Consider the following 21,869-nt stretch of genomic DNA (forward strand, 5'->3'; position numbering starts at 1 on the left):
CTGGTTTCATTGATTGTATCCAAGTCATTTCAATAAAATGCATTGTCATTTTGCACCAATTTGGCGACAGGTTTGGGGTCAACAGGAAGAATCTGGATATCATCGTCTCTCGACCGAGCTTCGCTGTCGAGCAAGTGAATGGCGCTCAAGACAGATTCCGGATTCACACAATCACGAGGTGTCGAAATCGAATGAGACTTCTGGGTAATACGAAAGTACACTCGATTGTGGATGTACAGGCGAGGTTGGCCAGGAGTTGCTTCGGTGAAAAGGACGATACAACGGCAGTCAATTTTACGACCGTCGTCGGTGACGGGATTTTTCAAGTAGCGTTGAACGACGCGACTTTCGCCACCAGCATCAATAGGTCTCAGAACCTGAGCCGAGCCGGTAGTAACCAAATACCCTTTTGATGGCGTCCTGCGTGCGGGTTTGAGATTACGCGTGGGATTTTCTCCGGGCTCGATTATCATGTGGTATGCACCAACAAAAGCGGCCAGTTGCACATCCTAATGGAGTGTTTTCGTGGACGAGAGGGAGGCCAGTTTAAGTCAAAAGTGAGTTACATTCGTCTAGCTGAATGGTCTAGTAGAACGAAACCAAAATAAACACTCGGGGCAGTGTAGACTTACGTTTTCTACGTTTATAAAGTTTTTTGCAAGCAAACGCTTCCATATATTTGGAGGAAGAATCAAAACAAAAAAGCATGACATGATAGACACTAGGACGGCAAGTATATAGTGTTTCTCTGCGACGAGCAGACTTCATGTGTACAATTTGACAGGGTAGGCCATATAGTTTGAAGAAAGCGCGGGACAGAAAGTTGACAAACACATTGCAGTGCAGGTGCTTGTCTCGTTTACATGCAAAATAGAGAATGGAAACCAAGATTCTCTTGATAGACTGTCAAGGATCAGTTACCTTCCATTAAAACAAATCGTGCTTGCATGACACCAAAAATTCATGAGGTGGAGGAAAGACACGAATGAATGATCATGGCTCCAAGCATAACTACTCTAATCCTACATTAGTAGCACATTCCCCCAAAAGGAATAAAGCGACGCATGGTAAACCGAACGCTCTTTCCTCGGCGCTTATACGTGCGAAAGAGAGTTCAATGTTAAATATAACGGCAAACAATTCTATTCTCGGTACGACGGTGTGATGGCCTGGAATCGCTCTCCTCTTCGCGCGAGGTGGCTTGCGTGCATGACTTAACGGATTAGAATGCAAAATTATAATCGAAATATTTCGATCTTCTCTTTAAAATCCCGATACTATTGCGTTTTGATTGTAGATCAAGAACTTGAATAAGATATCATATATATACATATATATTGTATACAAATATATGTTGTCATGATCCTGCGCAGAAAAACGATCGCAAATCATTCCGATCGCTAGTGCCCTGTAAACGAGGAATAAAAACGAAATTAAACATTGCGTACCGTCGTTGACATAAGGTACGATGACTGCCTGGCACAGCTCATCAAAGAGAGGGCTGTTTGTTGGATCACCTCCCTTTAAGCAAATAAGCACACTACAGTGGTCGAGATTATTCCTGGTAGTATGGGCCCTGTTCATGGCGGCAACGGCAGCTGTCTTCCATTATCAGGTTGCCGTCTTCACGGTCCTTCCGGACTCGACTCTCCGGGCTACAACCTTCGTAACAAACAATTCCCACGAGGACGAGGGATATCAAAAGTATGACTTCAAAGTTCAAAGCCAGATGGCTCCAACATGCTCGCCACTGAAGGCGCAAGATATTGACTTCACTCTTGTCACGCAACTTTCTCCTGATCGTCTCAAACTCATGAAACTGCACTGCGAGCGCTGGGGCAACCATCCAATTTCTCTAGCTGTTGCAGCTGCAATGGATCCAGAAATAATTTTGTCGACATTATCCGAGTATGGTTGCAACACTGAAATGATTACAGTGAGCTTGCTTAGTGACTTCACTTCAAATGAAGATTATCCAGTAAACCGCCTTCGAAATCTTGCCATGTCCCACGTCAAAACAAGCCATGCTCTTATGATCGACGTTGATTTGTTTTGTCGTCAGACCTATACCAGACGCTTCATCTGCATCGTGAAACTCTTTCCGGTGACCACTTAAACGCGCTGGTTGTCCCCGCCTTCGAGCTTAGCAAGGTTTGCGATCCCAAAAGAGCGCCATGTGCGGCTCACAACTTGGCCAAACTTCCGAAAACCAAGGACGCTTTATTGAAGCTGTACGAAACTGTACGTCTTCCCAAATTGCATGTCGCGCAATTTAACCGAGATACCAATTTTCATGGACATTCGAGTACGCGCTATACAGACTGGATAACACAACCTGCGAGGCAGCTTCTACATATTGAGTGTGTGACTTCCGATCGCTACGAGCCCTACATTGTTGTCCGTCATTGTCAAAGCCTTCCACCGTTTCAAGAAGCATTTGTTGGTTTTGGCCAGAACAAAATTACATGGATTCAGCAAGTCCTACGAATGGGCTACAAATTTTATCAAATCGGCGAAGGCTTTGTCATCCATTTGCCTCATGTAAAATCACCTGCATCTCAAAAGTGGTACGCCGATAAAAGAAAATTTATGAGAGACATCACCAAGTTGAAGGTACAAAAAATAGGGAAAGCTTTCCGGTTTTGGATGAGAAACGAAGTGCCGGATAATACGCAAGTGTCTGTTTGTTCACAAGGGCAACAACTACCTGGGTAAATGATTGACTATCAATTAATATTTTGGAGCCTTTTCCGCTCTTAATGGAATGCCACACATTTGGAATCCATGCTGTAGCTAGCAAACAAATGCACAAGAAGGCATCTCGCTCTGGACTAGAAAGGTCTGTAGGGGAGTCTGGCTGAGGACAATAAGCTTGGGACTAGGAACTTTACGGCTTTGATTCATACCCAAGGCAAATCTTCTAGGATCAAAAGAATCCTTAAAGACTATCCCTCACGTAAAGTTTAGTTGCTTGAACAAACATTTATTTTGGTATATTGTCAGCAAGTAGCAACGCGTGCACAATTGGTTTCGTATTTATAAGTGCTGTCGTTTTTCTGGTAACAACTTTGGCCGTCGTAGAATATCTCCAATTCAGGCGAGCGCGGTAAACTTAATTCCAGCGGGACTTGAAGGTTGGCTTACTAACTGCTAGGGATCCTCCAAGTCTTTTTAAAGGTGGTCTATTTCATCCTTCTCTGTAGTAGCTCTAACTAGAGAAAGCCATCGGAACAAGTAATAATGTAAAGTACATAAACTGCAAAGCGGGAGAGAAAAAGTGAACGTAACCCAACGCCAACGAGGTATCAATTTTAAATTATACATATTTATTTATTTAGCTATACTAAATTTGGAAAAATGCACCGGGTGGACAAAAGAAATATCGAGTGCAATCACACACATTCTATTTACCCTTTCTCGCCGAGCCAGTTTCAAACTCTGCCCTCAGCTCTTTCATCAAAGCAGTACGAGAAAAACGTCCGTTACATAGTAGTGTACTCTTGTCCAGACGGTCAGACCGTGCATGCATGGCTTGTGTTTCCGACAAGAAAGTGGCTTTGACAAACCGTCTACGTGTGTGATTATTCCGATCGTCCAACAGCTCGCTTGCTTCCCCGGTGCTCCCCAGACTCTTATGCCCAACGTTTTCTCATGGAAACATCCGTATGCAATAGCTCCAGCAATCCACGATACGGCCCATTGGAGCCTCGCCGTCGAAAAACTAATATACAAAGGATGCTACGACAGGAGAGTGGTGGTCGGGCATCCACCTACCGTCTACGAATTACCCAGCCCTGTCCAATCCTTTTGCTGCTTCTTTTACTAATCGCACAGTCTTCGGTGTTTGTATGGTACCACACCTGTGATGAAGCATTTTTTGTAGACCGTCCCATCAATGAACAAGGCATCCCAGCATTTTACAAGCCTTCCGAACATGATTTCTGTAAGAGCTTCGTCCGGCACGGGCTCTTTTCGCTTCTGGGGAATGGAATGGTTCCGAATGACGGTAAAATCGAGAACGACCTCTTCAACACAGCAGCGCACACCCCGAAAGACCGCACTACCTTGTCCGCTTCACGTCGTGCTTCTGCAGATTTGAAGATGATCAAAGCCACAATCGCTGGAGAACCGACAAAGGCTACTGGGCCTGAGGACAGCTCTGTTTCGCGCGATTTCATGAATACCTCTGCATCAAAAGAAGAGCATCTCGAAGTGTATGGAGGAGTTCCAGGCAAGAATCAACATACAGATGAAGCAATTCAACCGGTTTCCATGTTACTGCTCCGAGCTGTCGGAAACTCTCTTCCACCGCGTCACAGCGCTGAACAAACACTAAGAAATCTGGACTTTGTCCTGACGTACGAGGAAGCTTTCCCAAATCTGTCTCGCCATTGGTTCCTGAACCGGCTTGTGGATCCACAGGTAGAGCAGCAAGTGGTGCAAAGGCTTCAACAAGCAAACGAATCCTATACGATTATTCCCTTCGATTTGAAGTCCTACGACTCCCACGTGTATCGTTTCGATTTGTTGGACTTTCCCGATCAAATTCATTCGACCTACTCATACAACACGTACACAGGGTTTTTCCTCGGGTTGAATGCCGAGGATCGTATTATGCGTGATAAGCTGGTGTATACTGCCAACGTCAATGGAGTTCGCAATGAAATGCTCAATTATGGCAGGCACCTTAGTTCTGCAGAATACATTCTCCCGTTTGACGGCAACTGCTTTCTCGCTCGAAACGCTTGGGAAGCTATGCAGCGGAATATACAACACAATCCAGCGGCAAAGTACTTTGCCGTTCCAATGGATCGTCTTGTCGAGGAAAATGCAGCACTGCTGTCAGGTTCATACAAGCCCAATCCAGTCGAAGAACCCCAAATTATATTTCATCGAACGTCAATAGCCAATTTCAATCCAAATTTGCCTTACGGTCGTCGTAACAAAGTGGACTTGCTGCGTCGGTTGGGTATTAAAGGCATTTGGGAAAACAATGAAGGGAATAAGTGGGATGTCATCCTAGAGGCAACAAACCCAGTTGCGGAGATAGAAGCAAACGTGATCGAAATGACTGGAACGGCTGGATGGATCTCTCGGCTGTACTCAGGGAACAAAAATGCGGAGTTGACTGATGCGGGTGCTTCTACAACTCGGGTCAGGATGCGTCGTACAGCAATATCGACGCTACTGGACCGTTTGGACTTGCGTGCAGCTGTGACCTTGTACAATTTTACTTCCAATACGATGCTTTTCTATGACGAGCAGCAGCTGTACCAATCGCATTTACTTTGGAAAAATGGACAATTGCAAAATCCAATGATCAACAGCTTAATGGAAAAGGCTGCCCAATCCCTAAACGAAGGTCCTTGGTCTGTTGTGGACAAACGATCATTCGGCTGCGGGCCCTCACTGAGTTGTCGTGACTACTACAACCCCTGGCCATACATGTGGCCGCAGCGCAACGAATCCGGTAGTATCGATTGGACAAGGGAGTTTGTAATGAACAACGGTGAAATCCTTCCGGGAAGTGTATTGTATACTGAAGGAAGTGAGCACTTTGACTACACGCGCTTAGAGTCGATGCAGCGCAATACTACCGTTTTAGCGCTGGCCTATGCAATATCTGCCAACCAGTCCTACGCCGAAAAGGCTGCTGCCAACCTTCGTGTATGGTTTCTTGAACCGGGGACCAGAATGAATCCCAACCTCTCGTACACTCAGGTTGCGTGGGTGGGCAATCCGCCCCAGTGGAGACGAAAAGCCTTTGGCACGATCGAAATGAGTGGTGTGTACTTTTTTCTGGACGCAGTTAGGATAGTAGAAGGCTCCGGAGCCCTCTCGATTCTGGAGATCCATAATTTACGAAGATGGTTTCGCGAATACCTTCATTGGCTATATATGTCCAACGGACGGAAAGAAGCTTCTGAATTCGATCCAAATGGCGGCATACCGGAAGTGTTTGCACCAAATCATATCGGTCTTAACTTTGATATACAGCTTGCTTCTGTTGCCGCATATTGTGGCAATCTTTCCTTGGCAGTCCGCACTATCCATAGGGCTGTTTCTCGTCTAGATGCACATGTCAACTCTACCGGTGCGATGCCAAAGGAACAACGGGTGGGCAGCTGCGAGCACTTTACCGCCTTGGCCTTGAACGGGTGGTCGGTGGCTGCTCGTGTCGCTTCATCGATAGGGATTGATTACTGGCGACGATTCCGGGTGGCGAATCGAAACATTTCCAAGCTGTGCCTTGCCATGGAATACGGCAACCCACTCCTGGACAACCGAGAGACTTGTGCAGGCGACGGAGCTCCGATTGATCCCTCCCGCTGGTGGCCACTCTTTTTCGAAGCCAAGTCACGGTGTCCTCACTTAGAAACGCGCTACCTTGTACAGAATGAGCGCGATCCGCCGGAGCATAGTGACTTTCCTAGTCATCACAACCTGATTTCGGGCTCCAACATGCCATACTCAGGCGTAGCACCCTTTTGGAATTTGAATCTGCCACCGTAGCCACAACATATTACCATGATAGTAACGACAACACTTTACCATTCTAAACCGCCCTCCCCCTCAATCGAAAAACGGCACAACGTGTTTGCATACGTTGCCTATGCGTATATCAAACATCAATAGTGCCGTTCTTGGCAGTTCAATTCCGGCACAAATCCGCGTTTGTGCCGTCTTCCTGTATTGTCTTTAGCGGTGTGAAATTGCTGGACACGACGTTACGAAACAAACAATCAAATACCTCTGTATTGTAGGCTCGATATAAATTGTCGTCGCGCTCATACGCATCGCATACGGCATTGTTAGCTGGACAGAAAGTGACTTCCGTCAACGTAGGCTCAATTTTTGGTACCGACTGTGAGGTCAATCCGTCGTCAATTTCCTGTGAATCGATTGCAAACATGCAATCGACACCATACACGGCACGCGAATTAGGACTCTCCGCCATGGTGGGAAAACCTCGGGTCATGCCGTCAAATAACTCACGAACCATGACTTGGATTTTAGGCCAGATGCAATCCTTCCAGTCAAACGCAGTGTAATCCTGCTCCAACTTGGCGATAGTTTTGGTGTCGAAAGGAAGAATATGGATATCGTCGTCGGTCGACCGAGCTTCGCTATCGAGCAAGTGAGTGGCGGTCAAGACAGATTCAGGATCCATACGATCACGAGGTGTCGAAATCGAATGAGACTTGTGGGCAATACGAAAGTACACTCGATTGTGGATGTACAGGCGAGGTTGGCCGGGAGTTGCTTCGGTTAAAAGTACGATACAACGGCAGTCAATTTTGCGGCCGTCGTAGGTGACGGAATTTTCCAAATAGCGTTGAACGACACGACTTTCGCCACCAGCATCAACAAGTCTCAGAACCTGAGCTGAGCTGGTAGTAACCAAATGCCCTTTGGATTGCGTCCCGCGTGCAGGTTTGACAATCCACGTGGGTCTTTCGCCCCGCTCGGTCGCCATATAGTGCGCACCAACAAAAGCGGCCAGCTGCACGTCCAAGTCGAAGGTCTCCATGGACCAGACAGGACGAGGCAAGCCATGCTGATTCAGCAATTCACGAGCCAAGTGATCCTTTTGCACGAAAGCACCTTCATAGGGAAATTGGTTAATGAAAAACTGCTGTCCGTTGTCGCGCTTGCGCTCGACCGCTTCTTGGAGTGCCCCGGCAGCGAAAAGAGATTTGTAGGAAAAAATAATGTCAGCGTCATCGATTGAATTCGTCAAAACATAGTGCTGAGGCGAAAGACCAGCTTCTGGATGACCTAGTTCCATGGGATCGTTCGTGTCGGTGTAAACTTTGTACACTTTATGTTCGACGCTGTTACAATCACTCTGGAAACAGAGATGCGATTTAGCTGACGGCGTCCTCGATGCGGATTGCAAAGACAGTTTCAATTGGTTTTGCTGCTGATATTCCACCAACTTGTCGGCTTGCTGCTGGAGTTGCTGCTGGAGTTGCTGCTGTCGAACAAAATGCAGATTTCGGACAAAGGAGGCGTAGTGCTGTTTCACCATTGTGATGTGTGGTCCGGAAGCTTTTTCACGTCCCAGTAGGGCCACGTACCGAACGGCTCGTGTGAGTGGATCCGAGCACGCGTAGGCTGGCACTAAATCCACTGTAGGCAGACGGCATACCAAACGCGTTCGGATGTTTGGACTTTCGTGGGCGGTATCGATAGACCGTTGATTCCAGTATTCCGGGGAAACGTATCCTAAAAATGTGTCAATGACTTGTCGTTCGCTACCATGCTGCACGTGATATTGGAAGGGAAAGGGTCCGGTAAGATCTGCTTCGGCTTGTTCTGGTTGTTCGCATTGGGGATAGTAGGGTGGTGCTGGTAGGGCTGCCCGGATCGTGTTGTGGGACCCGGGTTGTCGGTAGAGGACAATGCGCGACCACACGCGGTCGTCGCAGAGGCGATTCAATAGATCTTGGCGGACGGCAGCCGGGTCGCCTCTCACCGCCGTCGCATCGTAGTCGCCGTTTCCGTTATTGTGACAAGCTCCACGAAAAGAATCTTCCGTCCACAAATCCGTGAGACCTTGATCCACCGCCAGCAAGACCTCATCGGGGAGTGTGTCCAGTGCGTCCCATAGACCACGGCTGGGGTGATGATGGTGAAATCTGCTGCTATTGTCTGGACTAGGGTCGGAATTCGCCGTCATGTTCCAGGAACAGACGTGTGGGATGACTACCATGGAACCGTACTCGGTACGGTAGGTTTCACTCAAAGGGTCGTGTCCAATCCAGTGGGAGGGATGAAAGGACGAGCCTGGTGTATTGTCCTTTCTGTCGGCGTTGGTCGATGCGTTGGAGTGGACAACAAAGACATCTTCTAGTTGCTGTTGCAAGGTTGCGAACAACGCAGGGGGGATGTTGAGTTGCTGGAGCTGCGCCTGATGGTGGCGGACAAAAGCATCCGTCATGGTGGTGCCGACGGTCAATTTTTTCTCTGCCGTTTGCGAAATCGGTGGATCGTTAGATTAAAATTCTATTGGATGGTAGTGATGTAAGTATTGTGCAAGGTATCGTCCGCCGAGTAGCAAGTTTGTCGTACCATACGAGCAACTCTGGACAGAGTCGGTGAACTGTCCATTGACAGTTCCAGGAATCAAACTTCGGTATACACTACCGAGAGTTCGGACGATGGTTGTCTGTCAACCTAATATAATGTGCTTGATTGTAACTGGTAGTACGGTTGTGTCCAACGGAATTTTCGTCTGCACGTCGTCATCACCATGGATTTCTAGGGTCGGGGGCAAGACGACGTGGAGGTCCGTGAGTCCATTGACTTTTATTCGTTTTTGCTTGGTGTCCTATAGAACCCAAAAAACAAACGGTGCCACTAACTGTAAAAAAAAGGCGAACATGGAATCAATGGAAACAAATGGAAACAACGTCTGTTCTTCCATCGGAGCTCGCGTTCTCATTGGTGTTCGCGCCACTTTGGAGCCGACACCCACTTTGTGGGACGATCACACCGGTGGCTTCAAAGTAGGATTCGGAAGCCAACCCCCCGACCCCTCTCTACAGCGTCCAGTACCGTCTTCCACAGAAAACACCCTCCCCCTTCCCAACGGGAAAGCACGACTTGTCTCTGCTTCCGTTCGGAACAAATCATCTATATTTACTAAGGAGCGTGGGTCCATCCTCACAAGCCAAGGCTTCTCCGTTGTAACATACCCTAAGCAAATTGGGATTCTTCACAATTATAGCCCCTTCCTCCACAACATTCCATAAAGTGGACTTTTCCTTACCCCGCACCCTTTCCAACGGTTCCTCCATCTCCCAATCGAGCAGGCAATATCGGACAATCATACGCACCATCATGAGACGACGGCAGCTACTCCCTCCCAGAATTGCCGCGTACGTCGCCTGTGTGTTCTTTTCTTTTTGCAACAGCTCTCTTTTGGCTGCTGCTTCTGCCGAGTTGGCTGACAACGGAAACCACGCTGTTTCGGTGGACTTCCCGGAGACTCTACATTCCTCTGGGGCCTCACTCACACTATCCAGTCGCGCAAGAAGCGATGACTTCCGTTCTCTCGCTCTGGGCGATTTCGACGCCCTCAATGCCTTGTACAGTGGCACAACTTTCACTTTGCCGAGTACTTCGGTTGATACCAAGGTGGGAGGTTTTACTTTGTCACTGAGTTTTGCCAATATCGTCTGTCGTGATTTCAATCTAGGGGACATTCGCTTGACACCCGTTGAAAACATCACTACGGCCGCCACCACAATACGCTCGACTCTGCAACTTGTTGACGTCGACATTGTTTGTTCGGCCGATTACCGGTACCGATACATACTCGGAACCAACGGAGGAGGACGGGCCGACATTTACACACGTGACAATTCAGTATCCAGCCAAATCGTCTTGCGATCTCCCGACCTAGCTAGGTTTGCGCCCGACGAGTTTATTTTAGAGAACTGCGCTACGACGGTCAATGTCTTCGACTTGGACTTTAATGGAGGCGGCGTTGTTAATATTGTCGGCAACATTTTGAACGCACTCGATAAAGTACTGCGCAACGTGGTGGAGCGGGAAATTTCTGACTTCTTGTGTCAAGCCCTGCAAGATGTTGATGACGATGTTGCTGCCTTGTTGGGACGACTGACTACTTTGCTGGGGCCGTATTTGGGGGATTCACCCGACGGTAACGGCAATGATAGTGTGGCGGTCGGGGCTTTGCAGGCGGAACGTGATCTGGTCGTGCCGTCCGATGTAACCTTGTTGAACTTTCAAGAGCCGTCTACACAGTTTGCCAACGTGATTGATTTGCTTGTGGAGCAAGTTGGCGGGTACTTTGGCAACACCAATACCGGTGCGGGAACGCTTAATATCAATGCCCTTCTCCGTGATCAGATCTTGGACGACAACGGTGCCTTGGTCGTGGACCTGACGAAACTAGGAGACTTTGGATCGGGCAATCTGTTGCAAGCAAGCAACGAGATATTGGGATCCATTGCAGTGAAGATCGAAACGGCGACCGTCATCGGTTTGGACAGTTTCTCCAGGTTTGACGACTTGAGCCAGATTGGCAATTTCACATTTCAAACAGGCTTTGCCATTGAGGACATTCGGTTGGAGATACAGATGGAATTGCGGCTGCAACCGCCGGCTTCTACCCAATCCCTGGTGGAGGTTGTACAGGTTGAAATACCGTTGGGACGCGTCGACGCATCGACGTCGCTGCTATTGGCGATCGACCAGGGTCGACTGGGAAGCTTGCCGCTTGGGTCGTTGCTGAACGACGATTCGGTGGTGAATTGTCTCCTTTCGGCTGTTTTCGATTTGCAAGTAACGAGCTTGTCGATTCAACCGGCCTTATCCGTCGGACTCCCAACGGTACGGGGTTTTGCTACACCTGGATTGCAGCGCGTTGTCGGTACCGCAGTCGAGATCGTGTACGACGCCTTTTACCAAACGTTGGTAGTCGCACTCAACAATTTCGTGCAAACTACCGCCATTGAGTTTCTCGACGATGCCGTGCAGGGACTGCGGAACAGCACTACGTGTCTGACGAAAGCGCGGGGCTCGGAGACAGCTCTCATTGATTTTCGCGACCTCTTGTTGTCGGCGGAAGAATCGGAAGCGTACGGTGGTAACGGGACAAACCCTTACGGAAGTCTGGGAGTTGTGGTCAAAAGTTTGATCGACGACGAGCTTGTGGCCAATGACGCCTCGGGTGTACCAAAGATGAATAATTTTATCATCAAGCCCTTGACCGAACAGCAGTCAGGAATAGCGGGCACATTCCTGTTGGCGCAAGAATTTCTTGCATTCGATCAAAGGATCAGCTTCAATGGGTTGGACGCCAAGGTTCGATTCCGCATTGCTGACCTACGGGTGGAGAACCTGGACACTATTCGCGAGCCGTTGGCTCTGCTTGACCCCCTCACGAATGAAGCGAGTCGCATCAACAATACTCTCTCAATGGGTACCCCGTCCACGCCTTTGCGGATATCCGTACTGTTGCAGATCGGAGTGGAAGGCGCAGGTACGTACTTGTAGAAGGAATCCAATGTCGCATCGAAATTGTGAAAGAGTAGATTCTGACCCACTCGCTCATTGCCCTGCCCACAGGTACCACAATCCTGAACAAAGTGAACATCGGAGTTGAGCTGTCTTCTGTGTCGGTTGTTACGAAGCTTCTGGCCAGAATTGTGGAGCGGGACTTTCTGTCGTTTCCAATCGAAGATATGTTGAACATAGATTGTTGGCTTGCGACTGTACAGACCCCTAGCCTGAGCGCTCAGGGTGTTCGTAATGAGGACAGCATGGTGTCACTTGGCTTGGAGGATCTGAAATTGCTGATTGGCGATATGAACTTCACCGTGGACTGCATTGAGTGCACGAGTCCTCAGGTGTTGCAGATCGGCGAGTTGTTACGTACACCGCAGGGCCAAACCGACGCCGCTACTAGCGCGCAAAATGTGGTGGACTATCTAGTCTCACTGACACAGGGAGACAACTCGTTTTTGCAATCGAGAATTGATCGCTTATTGGTGGAATCGGCGAAACGTTGTCCGCACAGTCCGAGTTTCTCGTCCGAGACTGGATCACTGCAGTATGAAGCGTTTGAAGTAAATCTGAAGGAGGACTCTATGAGTTTCCTTTTGGGAGTTTTGGTTGCTGCTGGTGTAAGTGTGGGAGGCACAATTCTACTGACCATTCTGGTGAAGGTACTCGTTGCGAGACGTAATCGCAAGTGGCTGCAATCACTGCCTAGCTCGCGTGCGTTAGCCATTTACGATGAACAACAGAAACATCGGGATTTCGAAGAAAGCATCGATAAACGCACATCAAGTATGTTTCGTAGCGGTCAGGTACCGCTCGTTATCCGTTGGTTGGTTCCCGTGTTTATTCTGGGAAACATTGGGATGTTTCTGAGCGGCCATTTGAGTGTTGGAGGATCCGTGCGTATCTATATCCAAATAGCTGGAGAGCGGCTTGTATTTGATGACTTTTACAGCTTCTCAGTGGCACAGTCCGCTATTGAATTGTGGGATGCCGGAGGGAAGGAACTGGCGGTAAGAACCGTGGACCGAGTTGGTTGAAAAATCGACTTTCTGGTTTGTGTACTCACGCGTCAAGTGTTTTTGCAGATTTTGATCCTTATCTTTAGCGGAGTGTGGCCGTACACCAAACAAATTCTGACTTTTTTGCTGTGGTTTGCTCCGCCGACGAGGGTTTCCGTGTCCACGCGCGGGACTTGGCTGTTGTGGTTGGATGCGCTTGCCAAATGGAGTATGATTGATGTGTTTGTGATGATAATATCGATTGTTGCTTTTCGAGTGTCGATCCGAAGGTACGTTTTGAGCTCTAGGTGTGGCGTACCGAATGCATTTAGACATGGGAACCGTATACGTATACTTACTACTTTTGCAACTGTTTGTTTCCATCGTTGAAACAGTCCTAGTCAATCCTTTCTACCGGATGATCTGTACCGAGTCGACTTGGCTGTAGTCCCCGTGTGGGGATTGTACGCGAACTTGACTGCGCAGCTTCTATCGCAGCTGAGTTCCCACGTCATCATTCACTACCACCGTCGTGTGGAGCGAAAGGCGCAGAATGAAGTCAAAGACGAACCAAATGAATCGCTCATCGAGAATGGAACGAAGGAATTTGAAAGCGAAGCATCTTGGACTCTGAAGGATGTTCCGCTGAAGAGTAGCACCACCGAGATGACGGATGATGACGGAACGACACAGGATGAAGCTGTTGAAGCGCTGCGCAGCCATGCCTTTGGTCGTCCTCATCGCGGTGAAGCCGAGAAGCTACACGTCCGCCGTGGGGTCAACATTCTGGTAGTAGTGGTGGCAGTGGTGTTGACTGTTATGTTATTATTGGGGTCGCTTCTTCCGAGTTTTTCGTTTGACGTTCAAGGTTTGGCGGGTGTGGCTGTAGAAGCAGGTCGGAACTTCGAGCAGGCCAAGGATGAGCATAGCATAATTTCGATTGCGCAGTTGCTGATGGATCAAGCTCGATTTGTGGACACAGCGAAGGACTATATTGGTACGACCTCGATAGCTGTGTTGCTGGTTTTGACGGTCTTGATTGTGCCTGTTCTTCAGACGTGCGCGTTAGTGGTGCAGTGGTTTTATCCCATGACGCATGGAACGCGCCGTCGCGTGGAGAGTGTTGTCGAGGTCTTGCGGGCCTGGCAGTATATGGAAGTATACGTGATATCGATAGTTGTCGGAGCGTGGCAATTGCCGGAGGTTTCGAGCTTTTTGATTGGATCGGCGTGCGATGGCTTGCAAAGCACATTTGCCGAGCTGGTCTTTTACGGATTTATAGAAGCGGAAGACGCACAATGCTTCAAAGTGGACGCGGCGATCTCTTCGGGATCCTATGTGCTGATTGCAGCCGCAGTGTTATTGGCTGTCATGAACACTTTCATCTGCAAGGCAGTCGGTCAAGTGGAATACTTCTCCAAATACCGTGAATTGTTCGCGGCTCACGGTTCTTTGCACCGGAAGGAACTGGCGCTGGAAGAGCGAGAGCCGGTACCCGTAGACGACATCAATGCTGTGCCTGTACTGTTTACGGATCGATTTCGTTGGTTGTTGCGCACTCAGAAAATGTCGTGATGGCTCGTTTCAAGCAGATGAATTTTGTGGAAAGGCTTTATAATTTGTTAAAAACGACGTAACCGTACCGGGTGTTTCAATTACAGTCCTGATAGTGAGTCAGACAACTGATTTCCTATACAAATAGTACGGCTAGTCGATCCACTAATGATAAAGAAATGTCGTCGGCTTGGCGTTCGGTCAATTCCGTGACCCCCCAGGTTTCTCGTACTGACGTTCGTTTGTCTTCTGAGAGTGGCGCTGGCACCAATGCAATTTGTTGGCGTTGTGCATTTGACGAAAGCAACCAGGGTAGCAAAACGTATGCTACGGCGTTTGGCGCCTCGTGATTGGGACAGTGACCAACGCTGGAGAGTTCCACGTATCGCTGGACCTTACCCGTTGGACGCTGTCCCAGAGCTCGGAGCATACGCGCTGCAAAGGCCGGTTTGCACCAAGGATCGTCGGCTCCAAAGCATAGCAAAACGTCACACTCGAGCCGGGAAAGGGCTTCGTCGAAAGCGTTGATCTTTTTGTAGTCGTTTTTGGTATTGCTTGGAGCATCATTTGGTTTCGTCGGTAAGGTCACGGGAGGAGACCAAAGAATCGAGGCAAAGGCCGCGTGTCCCCCTTGACTTTCAGTGCAGGCTCGGATTTGTTGCATGAGCGTGGCGTCAAACGCCTCCCGATGGACGTACGCCGCCGCCAAATATTGTTCGATTGTGTTGAGATTGCGAATCTGATCGAACAGAAATCGACCAATGGTCTTGGGCAGAAAAGGAGCCGGCAAATGACCGGTCCAGCCGGGCAAATTGAGTCCCCAAACAGGAGTGGCGTTGAGCAGGGTGACGGAGGCTACCAAGTCGGGTCGCAAGGCAGCCACAAATACGGCCAAGTGTCCGCCGACAGAATTGCCTACCAAATGGACTCGTTCCGGAGGAGCAGTATAGTGTCTCGTGGACGAGAAACAGGATTCACGAGCAGGCAAAACGATTGTCTCCAAAAATGCTACAATCTGGTCCACCCATGTTTGTCCACAGTAGCGCAATCCCAATTCCGCTTCACTTTGTCCATCGTTGGAATCCACGGGCCAGGAGCGACCTTGTCCGAGATAATCAAGCGTGTAAATAATAGTAGCAAGACTGGCGGGTTCATCTCTATTGCTGTTTTTGTCAGTTACTGTAGATTGGTCGGACTGTTGTTGCAGGGCTTGGATGAGTCGGTGTTGGTGGAAGGACCCGACCCCAAAGCCGTTCAGGAGCAGCACCGGCGAGACGTCTCGATACGGTGTGGTTGGTGATTGCGGCGGCACGGCTATCTTGGTGGGAAATCTGACCACAGCGGTCTCATATGCAATGGGGTGGGATCGGAACAAAAAGGTATGCGAAGATATAGGGACGGGGGAAGTCTCAGTGTTCCTGGCACTGGATTTGCCTACCGGCACGTTGCTATTGCTGTAGGAATAGGAGGTGACGAGACACGCGGATAGCCAGATCGTGAGCTGCAGGGTTTTCCGAATAATCTTCATTGGAAAAAAAGTGAATTTCCGAAGGCGAAGGTGTAAGCGATGGATGTCTTGCCTTTGGTACCGACCCCCATGGTCAGTTTGGGGAGCAAAGATTTCGTTGAAGATTGTGTCGGTTTGTCTTTGGTTCGTTGTTGATTCGTGTTTTATCGTGATTGGATCCAACAATCCCGTACTACTGTTTCCAGATATTCTATGCGCGTTCGACTATGCGCGTTCCTATGCGCGTTCGGATGCTCTGATTGGTCGAGAAATTGACATTCTTCCTTGAGAGAATGATATTCTTCTGTCCTAAATAAAATAATTTCCAAAAGTCCTTAGTCATTCTTGTGTTGGATTGCTGGAGCCGCGGGTGTGAGCTGTGCTCACCCCCCTCCCAACCCCCTTTTGCTTACTGTGAACGCGCTGACCGTCAAAGAGCCCACACCATCCACCCCCATGCGGGCGTACATCAGATCGACCCTCTCGTTGCCCTCGACATCCCCGTTAGCGACAAGGGTCAAGTTGTTGGACGCCGTATAGCCACAAGTAGATTCCGTGCCCCACATCAAAGGGGCAAACTTCGTCATCAGGTGATGACACGCTTCCTCTTTGTCGGGGCGAAAGTCGCACGACGCCCACAGTCCGCGGAGACCGTCCCTCAGCACGCACCGCAGCATCCAACAGGTCCAACATGTGCAGCAGCGTGTACATGGTATCCGACGTGTGCATAAAGGGCCGTGGGACGGTGGCGGTAGACAATGCCTATTCGCGGGCGGACTGGAAGACGACAAAGTCGTTTTCGGAAACGTTAAAGCACAGAAAGTCGAAGCAATTCAAGCGTTGTTTCTACACGTTTCCCACACAGTGTATGTTGGAATGGAGATTGGGTGTGGCTGTTCGTGCATACAGCGGAACGCCGAAGGCACCGTCCGGGGGTCCACTATCCGGAATGGAAACGTTAAAGCACAGAAAGTCGAAGCAATTCAAGCGTTGTTTCTACACGTTTCCCACACAGTGTATGTTGGAATGGAGATTGGGTGTGGCTGTTCGTGCATACAGCGGAACGCCGAAGGCACCGTCCGGGGGTCCACTATCCGGAATGGGTCGTTTCCGCAACGTGATGGAGGTTGCGCGACCTGCGCAACCAGTTATGGTTGTGGAGCATACTGTGTAGGACAGTGTGTCAAAACACTTGACAGACTGGTACTGTCAGATGCATCCTGGAGAAGTGTGCTGACAAGCAAAGGGAGCAGCAGGAATTACGGAATCACAAGTAGCTCCAGACCCCCAAGCACTACCAAGTTGGCCCATGCCTGACAAGGGGACAATTCCCAACAAACTTAAGAAAGCAGGTTGTTGATAGGTACAAGACCAATGCAGTATATCACAGTGAACAAAAAGAAGATTATTACGCAGAAACGACTTGTTTGTGAGCTTGTTGTAATTCCTTGGTGTGACAACAGCAACACTGCAGCAAATAGACTTGATTCAAAGAATAGAGCCAAAGGGGAGCCGCGAGAAATTACAACAAAGATTTGTGTTGGCACAATCTAGACTTTTTGGAGTATGAAATTGAACTATGTTGAATGTCCTTTGCCATGATGGCTTTGAGAGAATATACACACTTGGAAAAGACATGATGGGTTTTGCTACAACTATCTTTTTGTTGCTGGTGACAAGAATCAAATGAACAATAGATGGTGAGAAATGAATGCATGAAGTTTGTTTCTTCATTTAATTTAAAGCACAAGTAAGTAGTCATTAGATGCTACCAGTTAAGCTATTAAATTTGTTGCTTGCAATCAACCGTGTCATGGTATTCATTCCTGTCAAAGCAGAGGTTGCAATCCAGTCTGTTACAGTGCTGTATGTGGCCACTCTGTGATCAAAGCTGGCAGCACCTTCTATAAGTCCTTCCATAATTGTTCCCATGTTGCCATAGCATGTAACTTCCACCCCAACATTGTTTGAAACTTTGGCAGCAGCCAAGCTTCCTGATAGATTGTACAGGCCATGAATAACAAGCCATTTAGTATGTCTTGGGAGGCTGATGAGCACAGGTTTGTTGGCTGTAATAAGGGAACTTAACTTTGATCCGTCACTGATGGCTTGTGAGCAGCAAAGTTCTGTTTGCCGGAAGCGAGGAAGCTCCTCTTTTGTAATCCTCCGGCCAAGGTCCCTCAGTATCTGGCAGCTTTGAATATTTCTGCATGTGGCTCTGTGGCAGAAGCTGCATTTGGAATTCTTTACTTTGTAGCTACGCACCGATGTCCCTCCATATGTGGCCATCACCTTTGAGACTAGTCTCTTGGATCGGGTCCTTCCTACTGTGTTGGCCTCTGGACCAGCCACTGGTTGATGCAGAGCTGGATGCTTTCTTCTCAGTTCAACAGCCAGGCTAGCAGATTGTACTATGCTGGCAGCTGAGCGGGCACTTGTTCCACGAGCAATCTCAAGCAAATGCTGAAGAGATGAATAGAGGACCATGCTCATTTCCGATTTGCCACCAACAATGTAGTCTACCACTGCTGCAGCAACACAAGTTGCTTCAGCATGAGTCACAGCAGCACACTTTTGTTTCTTCTGGGGTTGCATTTTGGTGTTGGTAGAACATTTACCAGCCAATGTAGCTAATGGGATGCTATCATCCTCAGAAGAGGAGGGTTCATTGCGAGTGTCAGCATGAATATTAACTTCATCAACATTGACTTCATTAGCATTGTTGCCCTTGACCAACACTAGATCATCATCATTGCAACCATAATGATCATAAGTATCATTGTTGGAGCTGGTTGGACGAATTGCTGTTTGCAAGTGTGGCTGGAGCATTCTTTCTGGAAACAAGCTAAGTTCAAAGGTGTGATTATGTAGAGCATATTCATGCAGGCACATACCCCCAAACTCCTTTTGCTGGGAACAAGTGCAACGCTCTCCTTTCTTTATAACAATGGCGAAATCATCCAGCTTAGGAGTATCCATGTGAAAAATTTGGTGAGAGCCACATGGAAGACATAAATGGGTATAGCTCTTTCCCTCTTCTGAAAGAGGACACCAATAATCTTTGAAGAATCTCTTTGAGAGTGCTTTGTGTGCCCCAGCATCTGACAGATCATGCAATAGTGTGGTTGTTTTGGTTTTTGAAGCCCTATTAAAGGATAATAGCTCATATCTTGCGTCTTCTTGTTCATGCAAGTTGGCCAAGTCTTGTCGTCGGTACAGAAGTGCACTGATTTCTTTGACAATGTCTTGTGATGAGCCTGGACCAACTCGAGCTACAACACTAGAGTGGTTTGATTCTGCTGGTTGACTGCTGGATTTGCCAAGATTTCCAGGTATGGTTTTGATAAAGTGGTGAGCAAACCGTTCTGGGTGATCATACAATCCCTTCACATACTCAAGCTTAGCAGGGTTGTGGGCCAGTGTTTGTGCTATCTCCTGGTATGCTTCATCATATTCTTTGCGTGACTTTCCATAAAGCATCTTCCCAAGTGAAGCCTTTAACTGGTCAAACAGGGTTGGTCCAAAGTATTCTGGCCATACTTTTGACTTCAGGTGAAAGGAATCCCATGCAAGAGTTGTGGAAGGGCGCTTCAGACCTACCAATGGTAGGAGTGCATCTGTTAAAAAGCAGTCTGCGTAGATGAGACGGATAGAGGCCAATTTTCGCCGTGGCTCCATTTGCTCCAAAGAATTTAAGGCAAATGCATATGCGGCAAGTGTTTCCCCCAAACAGATACTTTCACAGAGTGGAACCACTCGCATTTCATGATCCATTGCAACAGGACCAATGTATGGCCAGTGGAGACTGTTCATTTTCCTTTTCATAGCATCCAGGTATATTGTGCTCCCAAACCGGATCCAGGCTTTGCGCATACTTTTGGTAATCCAAACAATGCCAATTGGCCGTACGTCAATATCGTAATGCACACGGAAGTCAAAGCCAATGGTCTCAGATTTCACTTTTTCAAGAAATGCAAGTGCCTTCCAACCTTCACCTGTGTCCTGTAGAACCTGTCTCATAAATTCAGCCACTTTCTCTCTGGACACATCATCATCCTTTGAGATTATGGTCTCATCCTCATCCAATGGAACAAAATCAATTAATTTCTGTGCTGTTGCAATGTTTATTGGTGTTTGTTCTATGGAGTACTTGACTGCTCGCTTTCTGATGTTGCATATATCAGAAGCAGTAATTGCATAGTGCTCTGGCACATGATCTTTTAGCAAACTCTTCATCTGGCAAGCATTGATATTTCCTGCAGCTATTAATGTCACAATATCATTGACCTTTGTCAGATCCAAGCCACCAATTGTTATGCCAGCAGCCTTCCTTGCAAGGCGCTGCTCCTTAACACCTGGATGGCATTCCGTGCTGTGCTCTAATTCATATGATGTTAATTTCACAGCTCTCCGATGCCGCGGTTTTGTGTCATCCTTGCAACAAGATGATGATCGGATGATAAATGAACAATTTGATTTGATGCTTGTCCGCTCTCTTTGTCTTGTTGGTGACACAATTGACTCACGTGGTTTAGTTGAGCTCTTGGCAAAAAAGCATGACAATTTGTTGCCAGACGAAACAACAACAAATCCCCAGTGTGCGGCAAATCGTGAAGCAACCTGCTTGAGCTGGTAAAAGTTGACAAAATAGGTGCTGGCCTTCATCTTCCCAAAGAGTTCATTTGCCTTGATTGAAAGTCTCATCTTATTGACATATCCATCATTGTCAACATCTGAGTCTTTACGACAGTGTGCATCAACCAGTTCTTTCAGTTCAGTAGGTAGCCAGTCAATTGAATTAGCAACTTTTGTCACCTTCACCAAAGCTTGTTCCTTTGTAAGCATTTGATCTTTGACTGCTGCACCAAATTTTTCAATAGCTTCATCTACAACAACGTAAGGGTCATGTTCCTTCCCATTTTGCAGAATCCGGAGTGGTGGATATGCTACAAGCTCACCATATATTTTAGACATTATTTCGACTTGGACCATTGTTGGCCTTGTGGACTTGTCTTGTTCCGTCTCCAAGCATTGAAGCAAACACTGACTCTTTTACTGTAGATGCAACAAAATGACTATGTGCAAAATGAAAAGGACGGTGTTTGGTATATCTCGCGGCGTCGGGGATGTGCGAGAGGTTGCCATTTCTGGTACGGTGCTTTCGGATCTACCGTGTGGGAAAACACTGGTGCACAGCTCATGACCAGCAAAAGGGGGGTGAGCACAGCTCACACCCGCGGCTCCAGCAATCCAACACAAGAATGACTAAGGACTTTTGGAAATTATTTTATTTAGGACAGAAGAATATCATTCTCTCAAGGAAGAATGTCAATTTCTCGACCAATCAGAGCATCCGAACGCGCATAGGAACGCGCATAGTCGAACGCGCATAGAATATCTGTACTGTTTCTGGTCGAATAGAAAAACCCCACGTCAAGCGTCTGTCATATGTACGTTAGACTAAGACTGGTCTGCTCAGGCAGATAATGGTATAATTTGTGTTTTGCTCCGTTTCGTAACTACACTAGTGATCTTGTGCTATTCTAGTGCGATTCTAGTCGGTTATCGTTGCAGTTTTCTAGTTTATCAGACCCAAAGTCGTTCTGTATCCCTGTGGGATCAAAGGTATAAGTTTGTTGTGATTGTCTGAGTGTTTGTGAGTGTTTTGACGGAAGCGCCGAGGCCGAATGTGCCTGGGGAGGCAAGCATAATACCTGGCTCTTCATGTTGTTGTCGAGTCGCCGACGCCTAGAACATACTGACGGTATCTC

The 21,869-nt window shown here is 48.0% G+C and overlaps 7 protein-coding genes across 7 annotated transcripts; 4 read left to right on the top strand and 3 right to left on the bottom strand.

Annotated features, from left to right (window-relative positions):
* Positions 1 to 29: 29 nt before the first annotated feature.
* On the bottom strand, positions 30 to 713 carry PHATRDRAFT_37751 (predicted protein; the record flags this gene model as incomplete). Its single annotated transcript, XM_002181784.1, has 2 exons — positions 30 to 509; positions 633 to 713. The coding sequence occupies 2 exons, from the start codon at positions 711 to 713 to the stop codon at positions 30 to 32; spliced, it is 561 nt and encodes a 186-aa protein (XP_002181820.1).
* Positions 714 to 1,451: 738 nt separating this feature from the next.
* On the top strand, positions 1,452 to 2,715 carry PHATRDRAFT_47517 (predicted protein; the record flags this gene model as incomplete). The annotated part of the gene is made up of 2 exons (XM_002181608.1): positions 1,452 to 1,949; positions 2,063 to 2,715. Exons 1-2 carry the CDS (start codon positions 1,469 to 1,471, stop codon positions 2,713 to 2,715), a joined length of 1,134 nt encoding a protein of 377 aa, XP_002181644.1. The 5' UTR covers positions 1,452 to 1,468.
* A 936-nt stretch (positions 2,716 to 3,651) lies between these two features.
* PHATRDRAFT_47518 (predicted protein) lies at positions 3,652 to 7,367 on the top strand (the record flags this gene model as incomplete). The annotated part of the gene is made up of 1 exon (XM_002181609.1): positions 3,652 to 7,367. The coding sequence occupies one exon, from the start codon at positions 3,652 to 3,654 to the stop codon at positions 6,511 to 6,513; it is 2,862 nt and encodes a 953-aa protein (XP_002181645.1). The 3' UTR covers positions 6,514 to 7,367.
* A 2,301-nt stretch (positions 7,368 to 9,668) lies between these two features.
* PHATRDRAFT_47520 (predicted protein) lies at positions 9,669 to 14,676 on the top strand. The gene is made up of 4 exons (XM_002181610.1): positions 9,669 to 12,016; positions 12,103 to 13,049; positions 13,125 to 13,327; positions 13,433 to 14,676. The coding sequence occupies exons 1-4, from the start codon at positions 9,847 to 9,849 to the stop codon at positions 14,610 to 14,612; spliced, it is 4,500 nt and encodes a 1,499-aa protein (XP_002181646.1). The 5' UTR covers positions 9,669 to 9,846; the 3' UTR covers positions 14,613 to 14,676.
* Positions 14,677 to 14,727: 51 nt separating this feature from the next.
* PHATRDRAFT_37756 (predicted protein) lies at positions 14,728 to 16,119 on the bottom strand (the record flags this gene model as incomplete). The annotated part of the gene is made up of 1 exon (XM_002181785.1): positions 14,728 to 16,119. The coding sequence occupies one exon, from the start codon at positions 16,117 to 16,119 to the stop codon at positions 14,728 to 14,730; it is 1,392 nt and encodes a 463-aa protein (XP_002181821.1).
* A 411-nt stretch (positions 16,120 to 16,530) lies between these two features.
* Positions 16,531 to 17,309, top strand: PHATRDRAFT_47521 (predicted protein). Its single transcript, XM_002181611.1, has one exon. It carries the CDS (start codon positions 16,790 to 16,792, stop codon positions 17,270 to 17,272), a length of 483 nt encoding a protein of 160 aa, XP_002181647.1. The 5' UTR covers positions 16,531 to 16,789; the 3' UTR covers positions 17,273 to 17,309.
* A 550-nt stretch (positions 17,310 to 17,859) lies between these two features.
* On the bottom strand, positions 17,860 to 21,090 carry PHATRDRAFT_37758 (predicted protein; the record flags this gene model as incomplete). Its single annotated transcript, XM_002181786.1, has 3 exons — positions 17,860 to 18,285; positions 18,364 to 20,477; positions 20,625 to 21,090. 3 exons carry the CDS (start codon positions 21,088 to 21,090, stop codon positions 17,860 to 17,862), a joined length of 3,006 nt encoding a protein of 1,001 aa, XP_002181822.1.
* Between the last annotated feature and the right edge of the window lie 779 nt (positions 21,091 to 21,869).

The sequence above is a fragment of the Phaeodactylum tricornutum genome, chromosome 13 (assembly GCF_000150955.2).
Source record: "Phaeodactylum tricornutum CCAP 1055/1 chromosome 13, whole genome shotgun sequence".
NCBI lineage: Eukaryota > Bacillariophyta > Bacillariophyceae > Surirellales > Neidiaceae > Phaeodactylum > Phaeodactylum tricornutum.

What these genes read in the sequence shown, in the direction of transcription:
- PHATRDRAFT_47521 (XM_002181611.1), top strand. Translation starts at nt 16,790, where the DNA reads ATGTGCAGCAGCGTGTACATGGTATCCGACGTGTGCATAAAGGGCCGT.
- PHATRDRAFT_47520 (XM_002181610.1), top strand. Translation starts at nt 9,847, where the DNA reads ATGAGACGACGGCAGCTACTCCCTCCCAGAATTGCCGCGTACGTCGCC. An exon ending in CCGGAGGGAAGGAACTGGCG is followed by an intron (nt 13,050 to 13,124) that starts GTAAGAACCGTG and finishes GTGTTTTTGCAG; the next exon opens with ATTTTGATCCTTATCTTTAG. An exon ending in TTTCGAGTGTCGATCCGAAG is followed by an intron (nt 13,328 to 13,432) that starts GTACGTTTTGAG and finishes TCGTTGAAACAG; the next exon opens with TCCTAGTCAATCCTTTCTAC.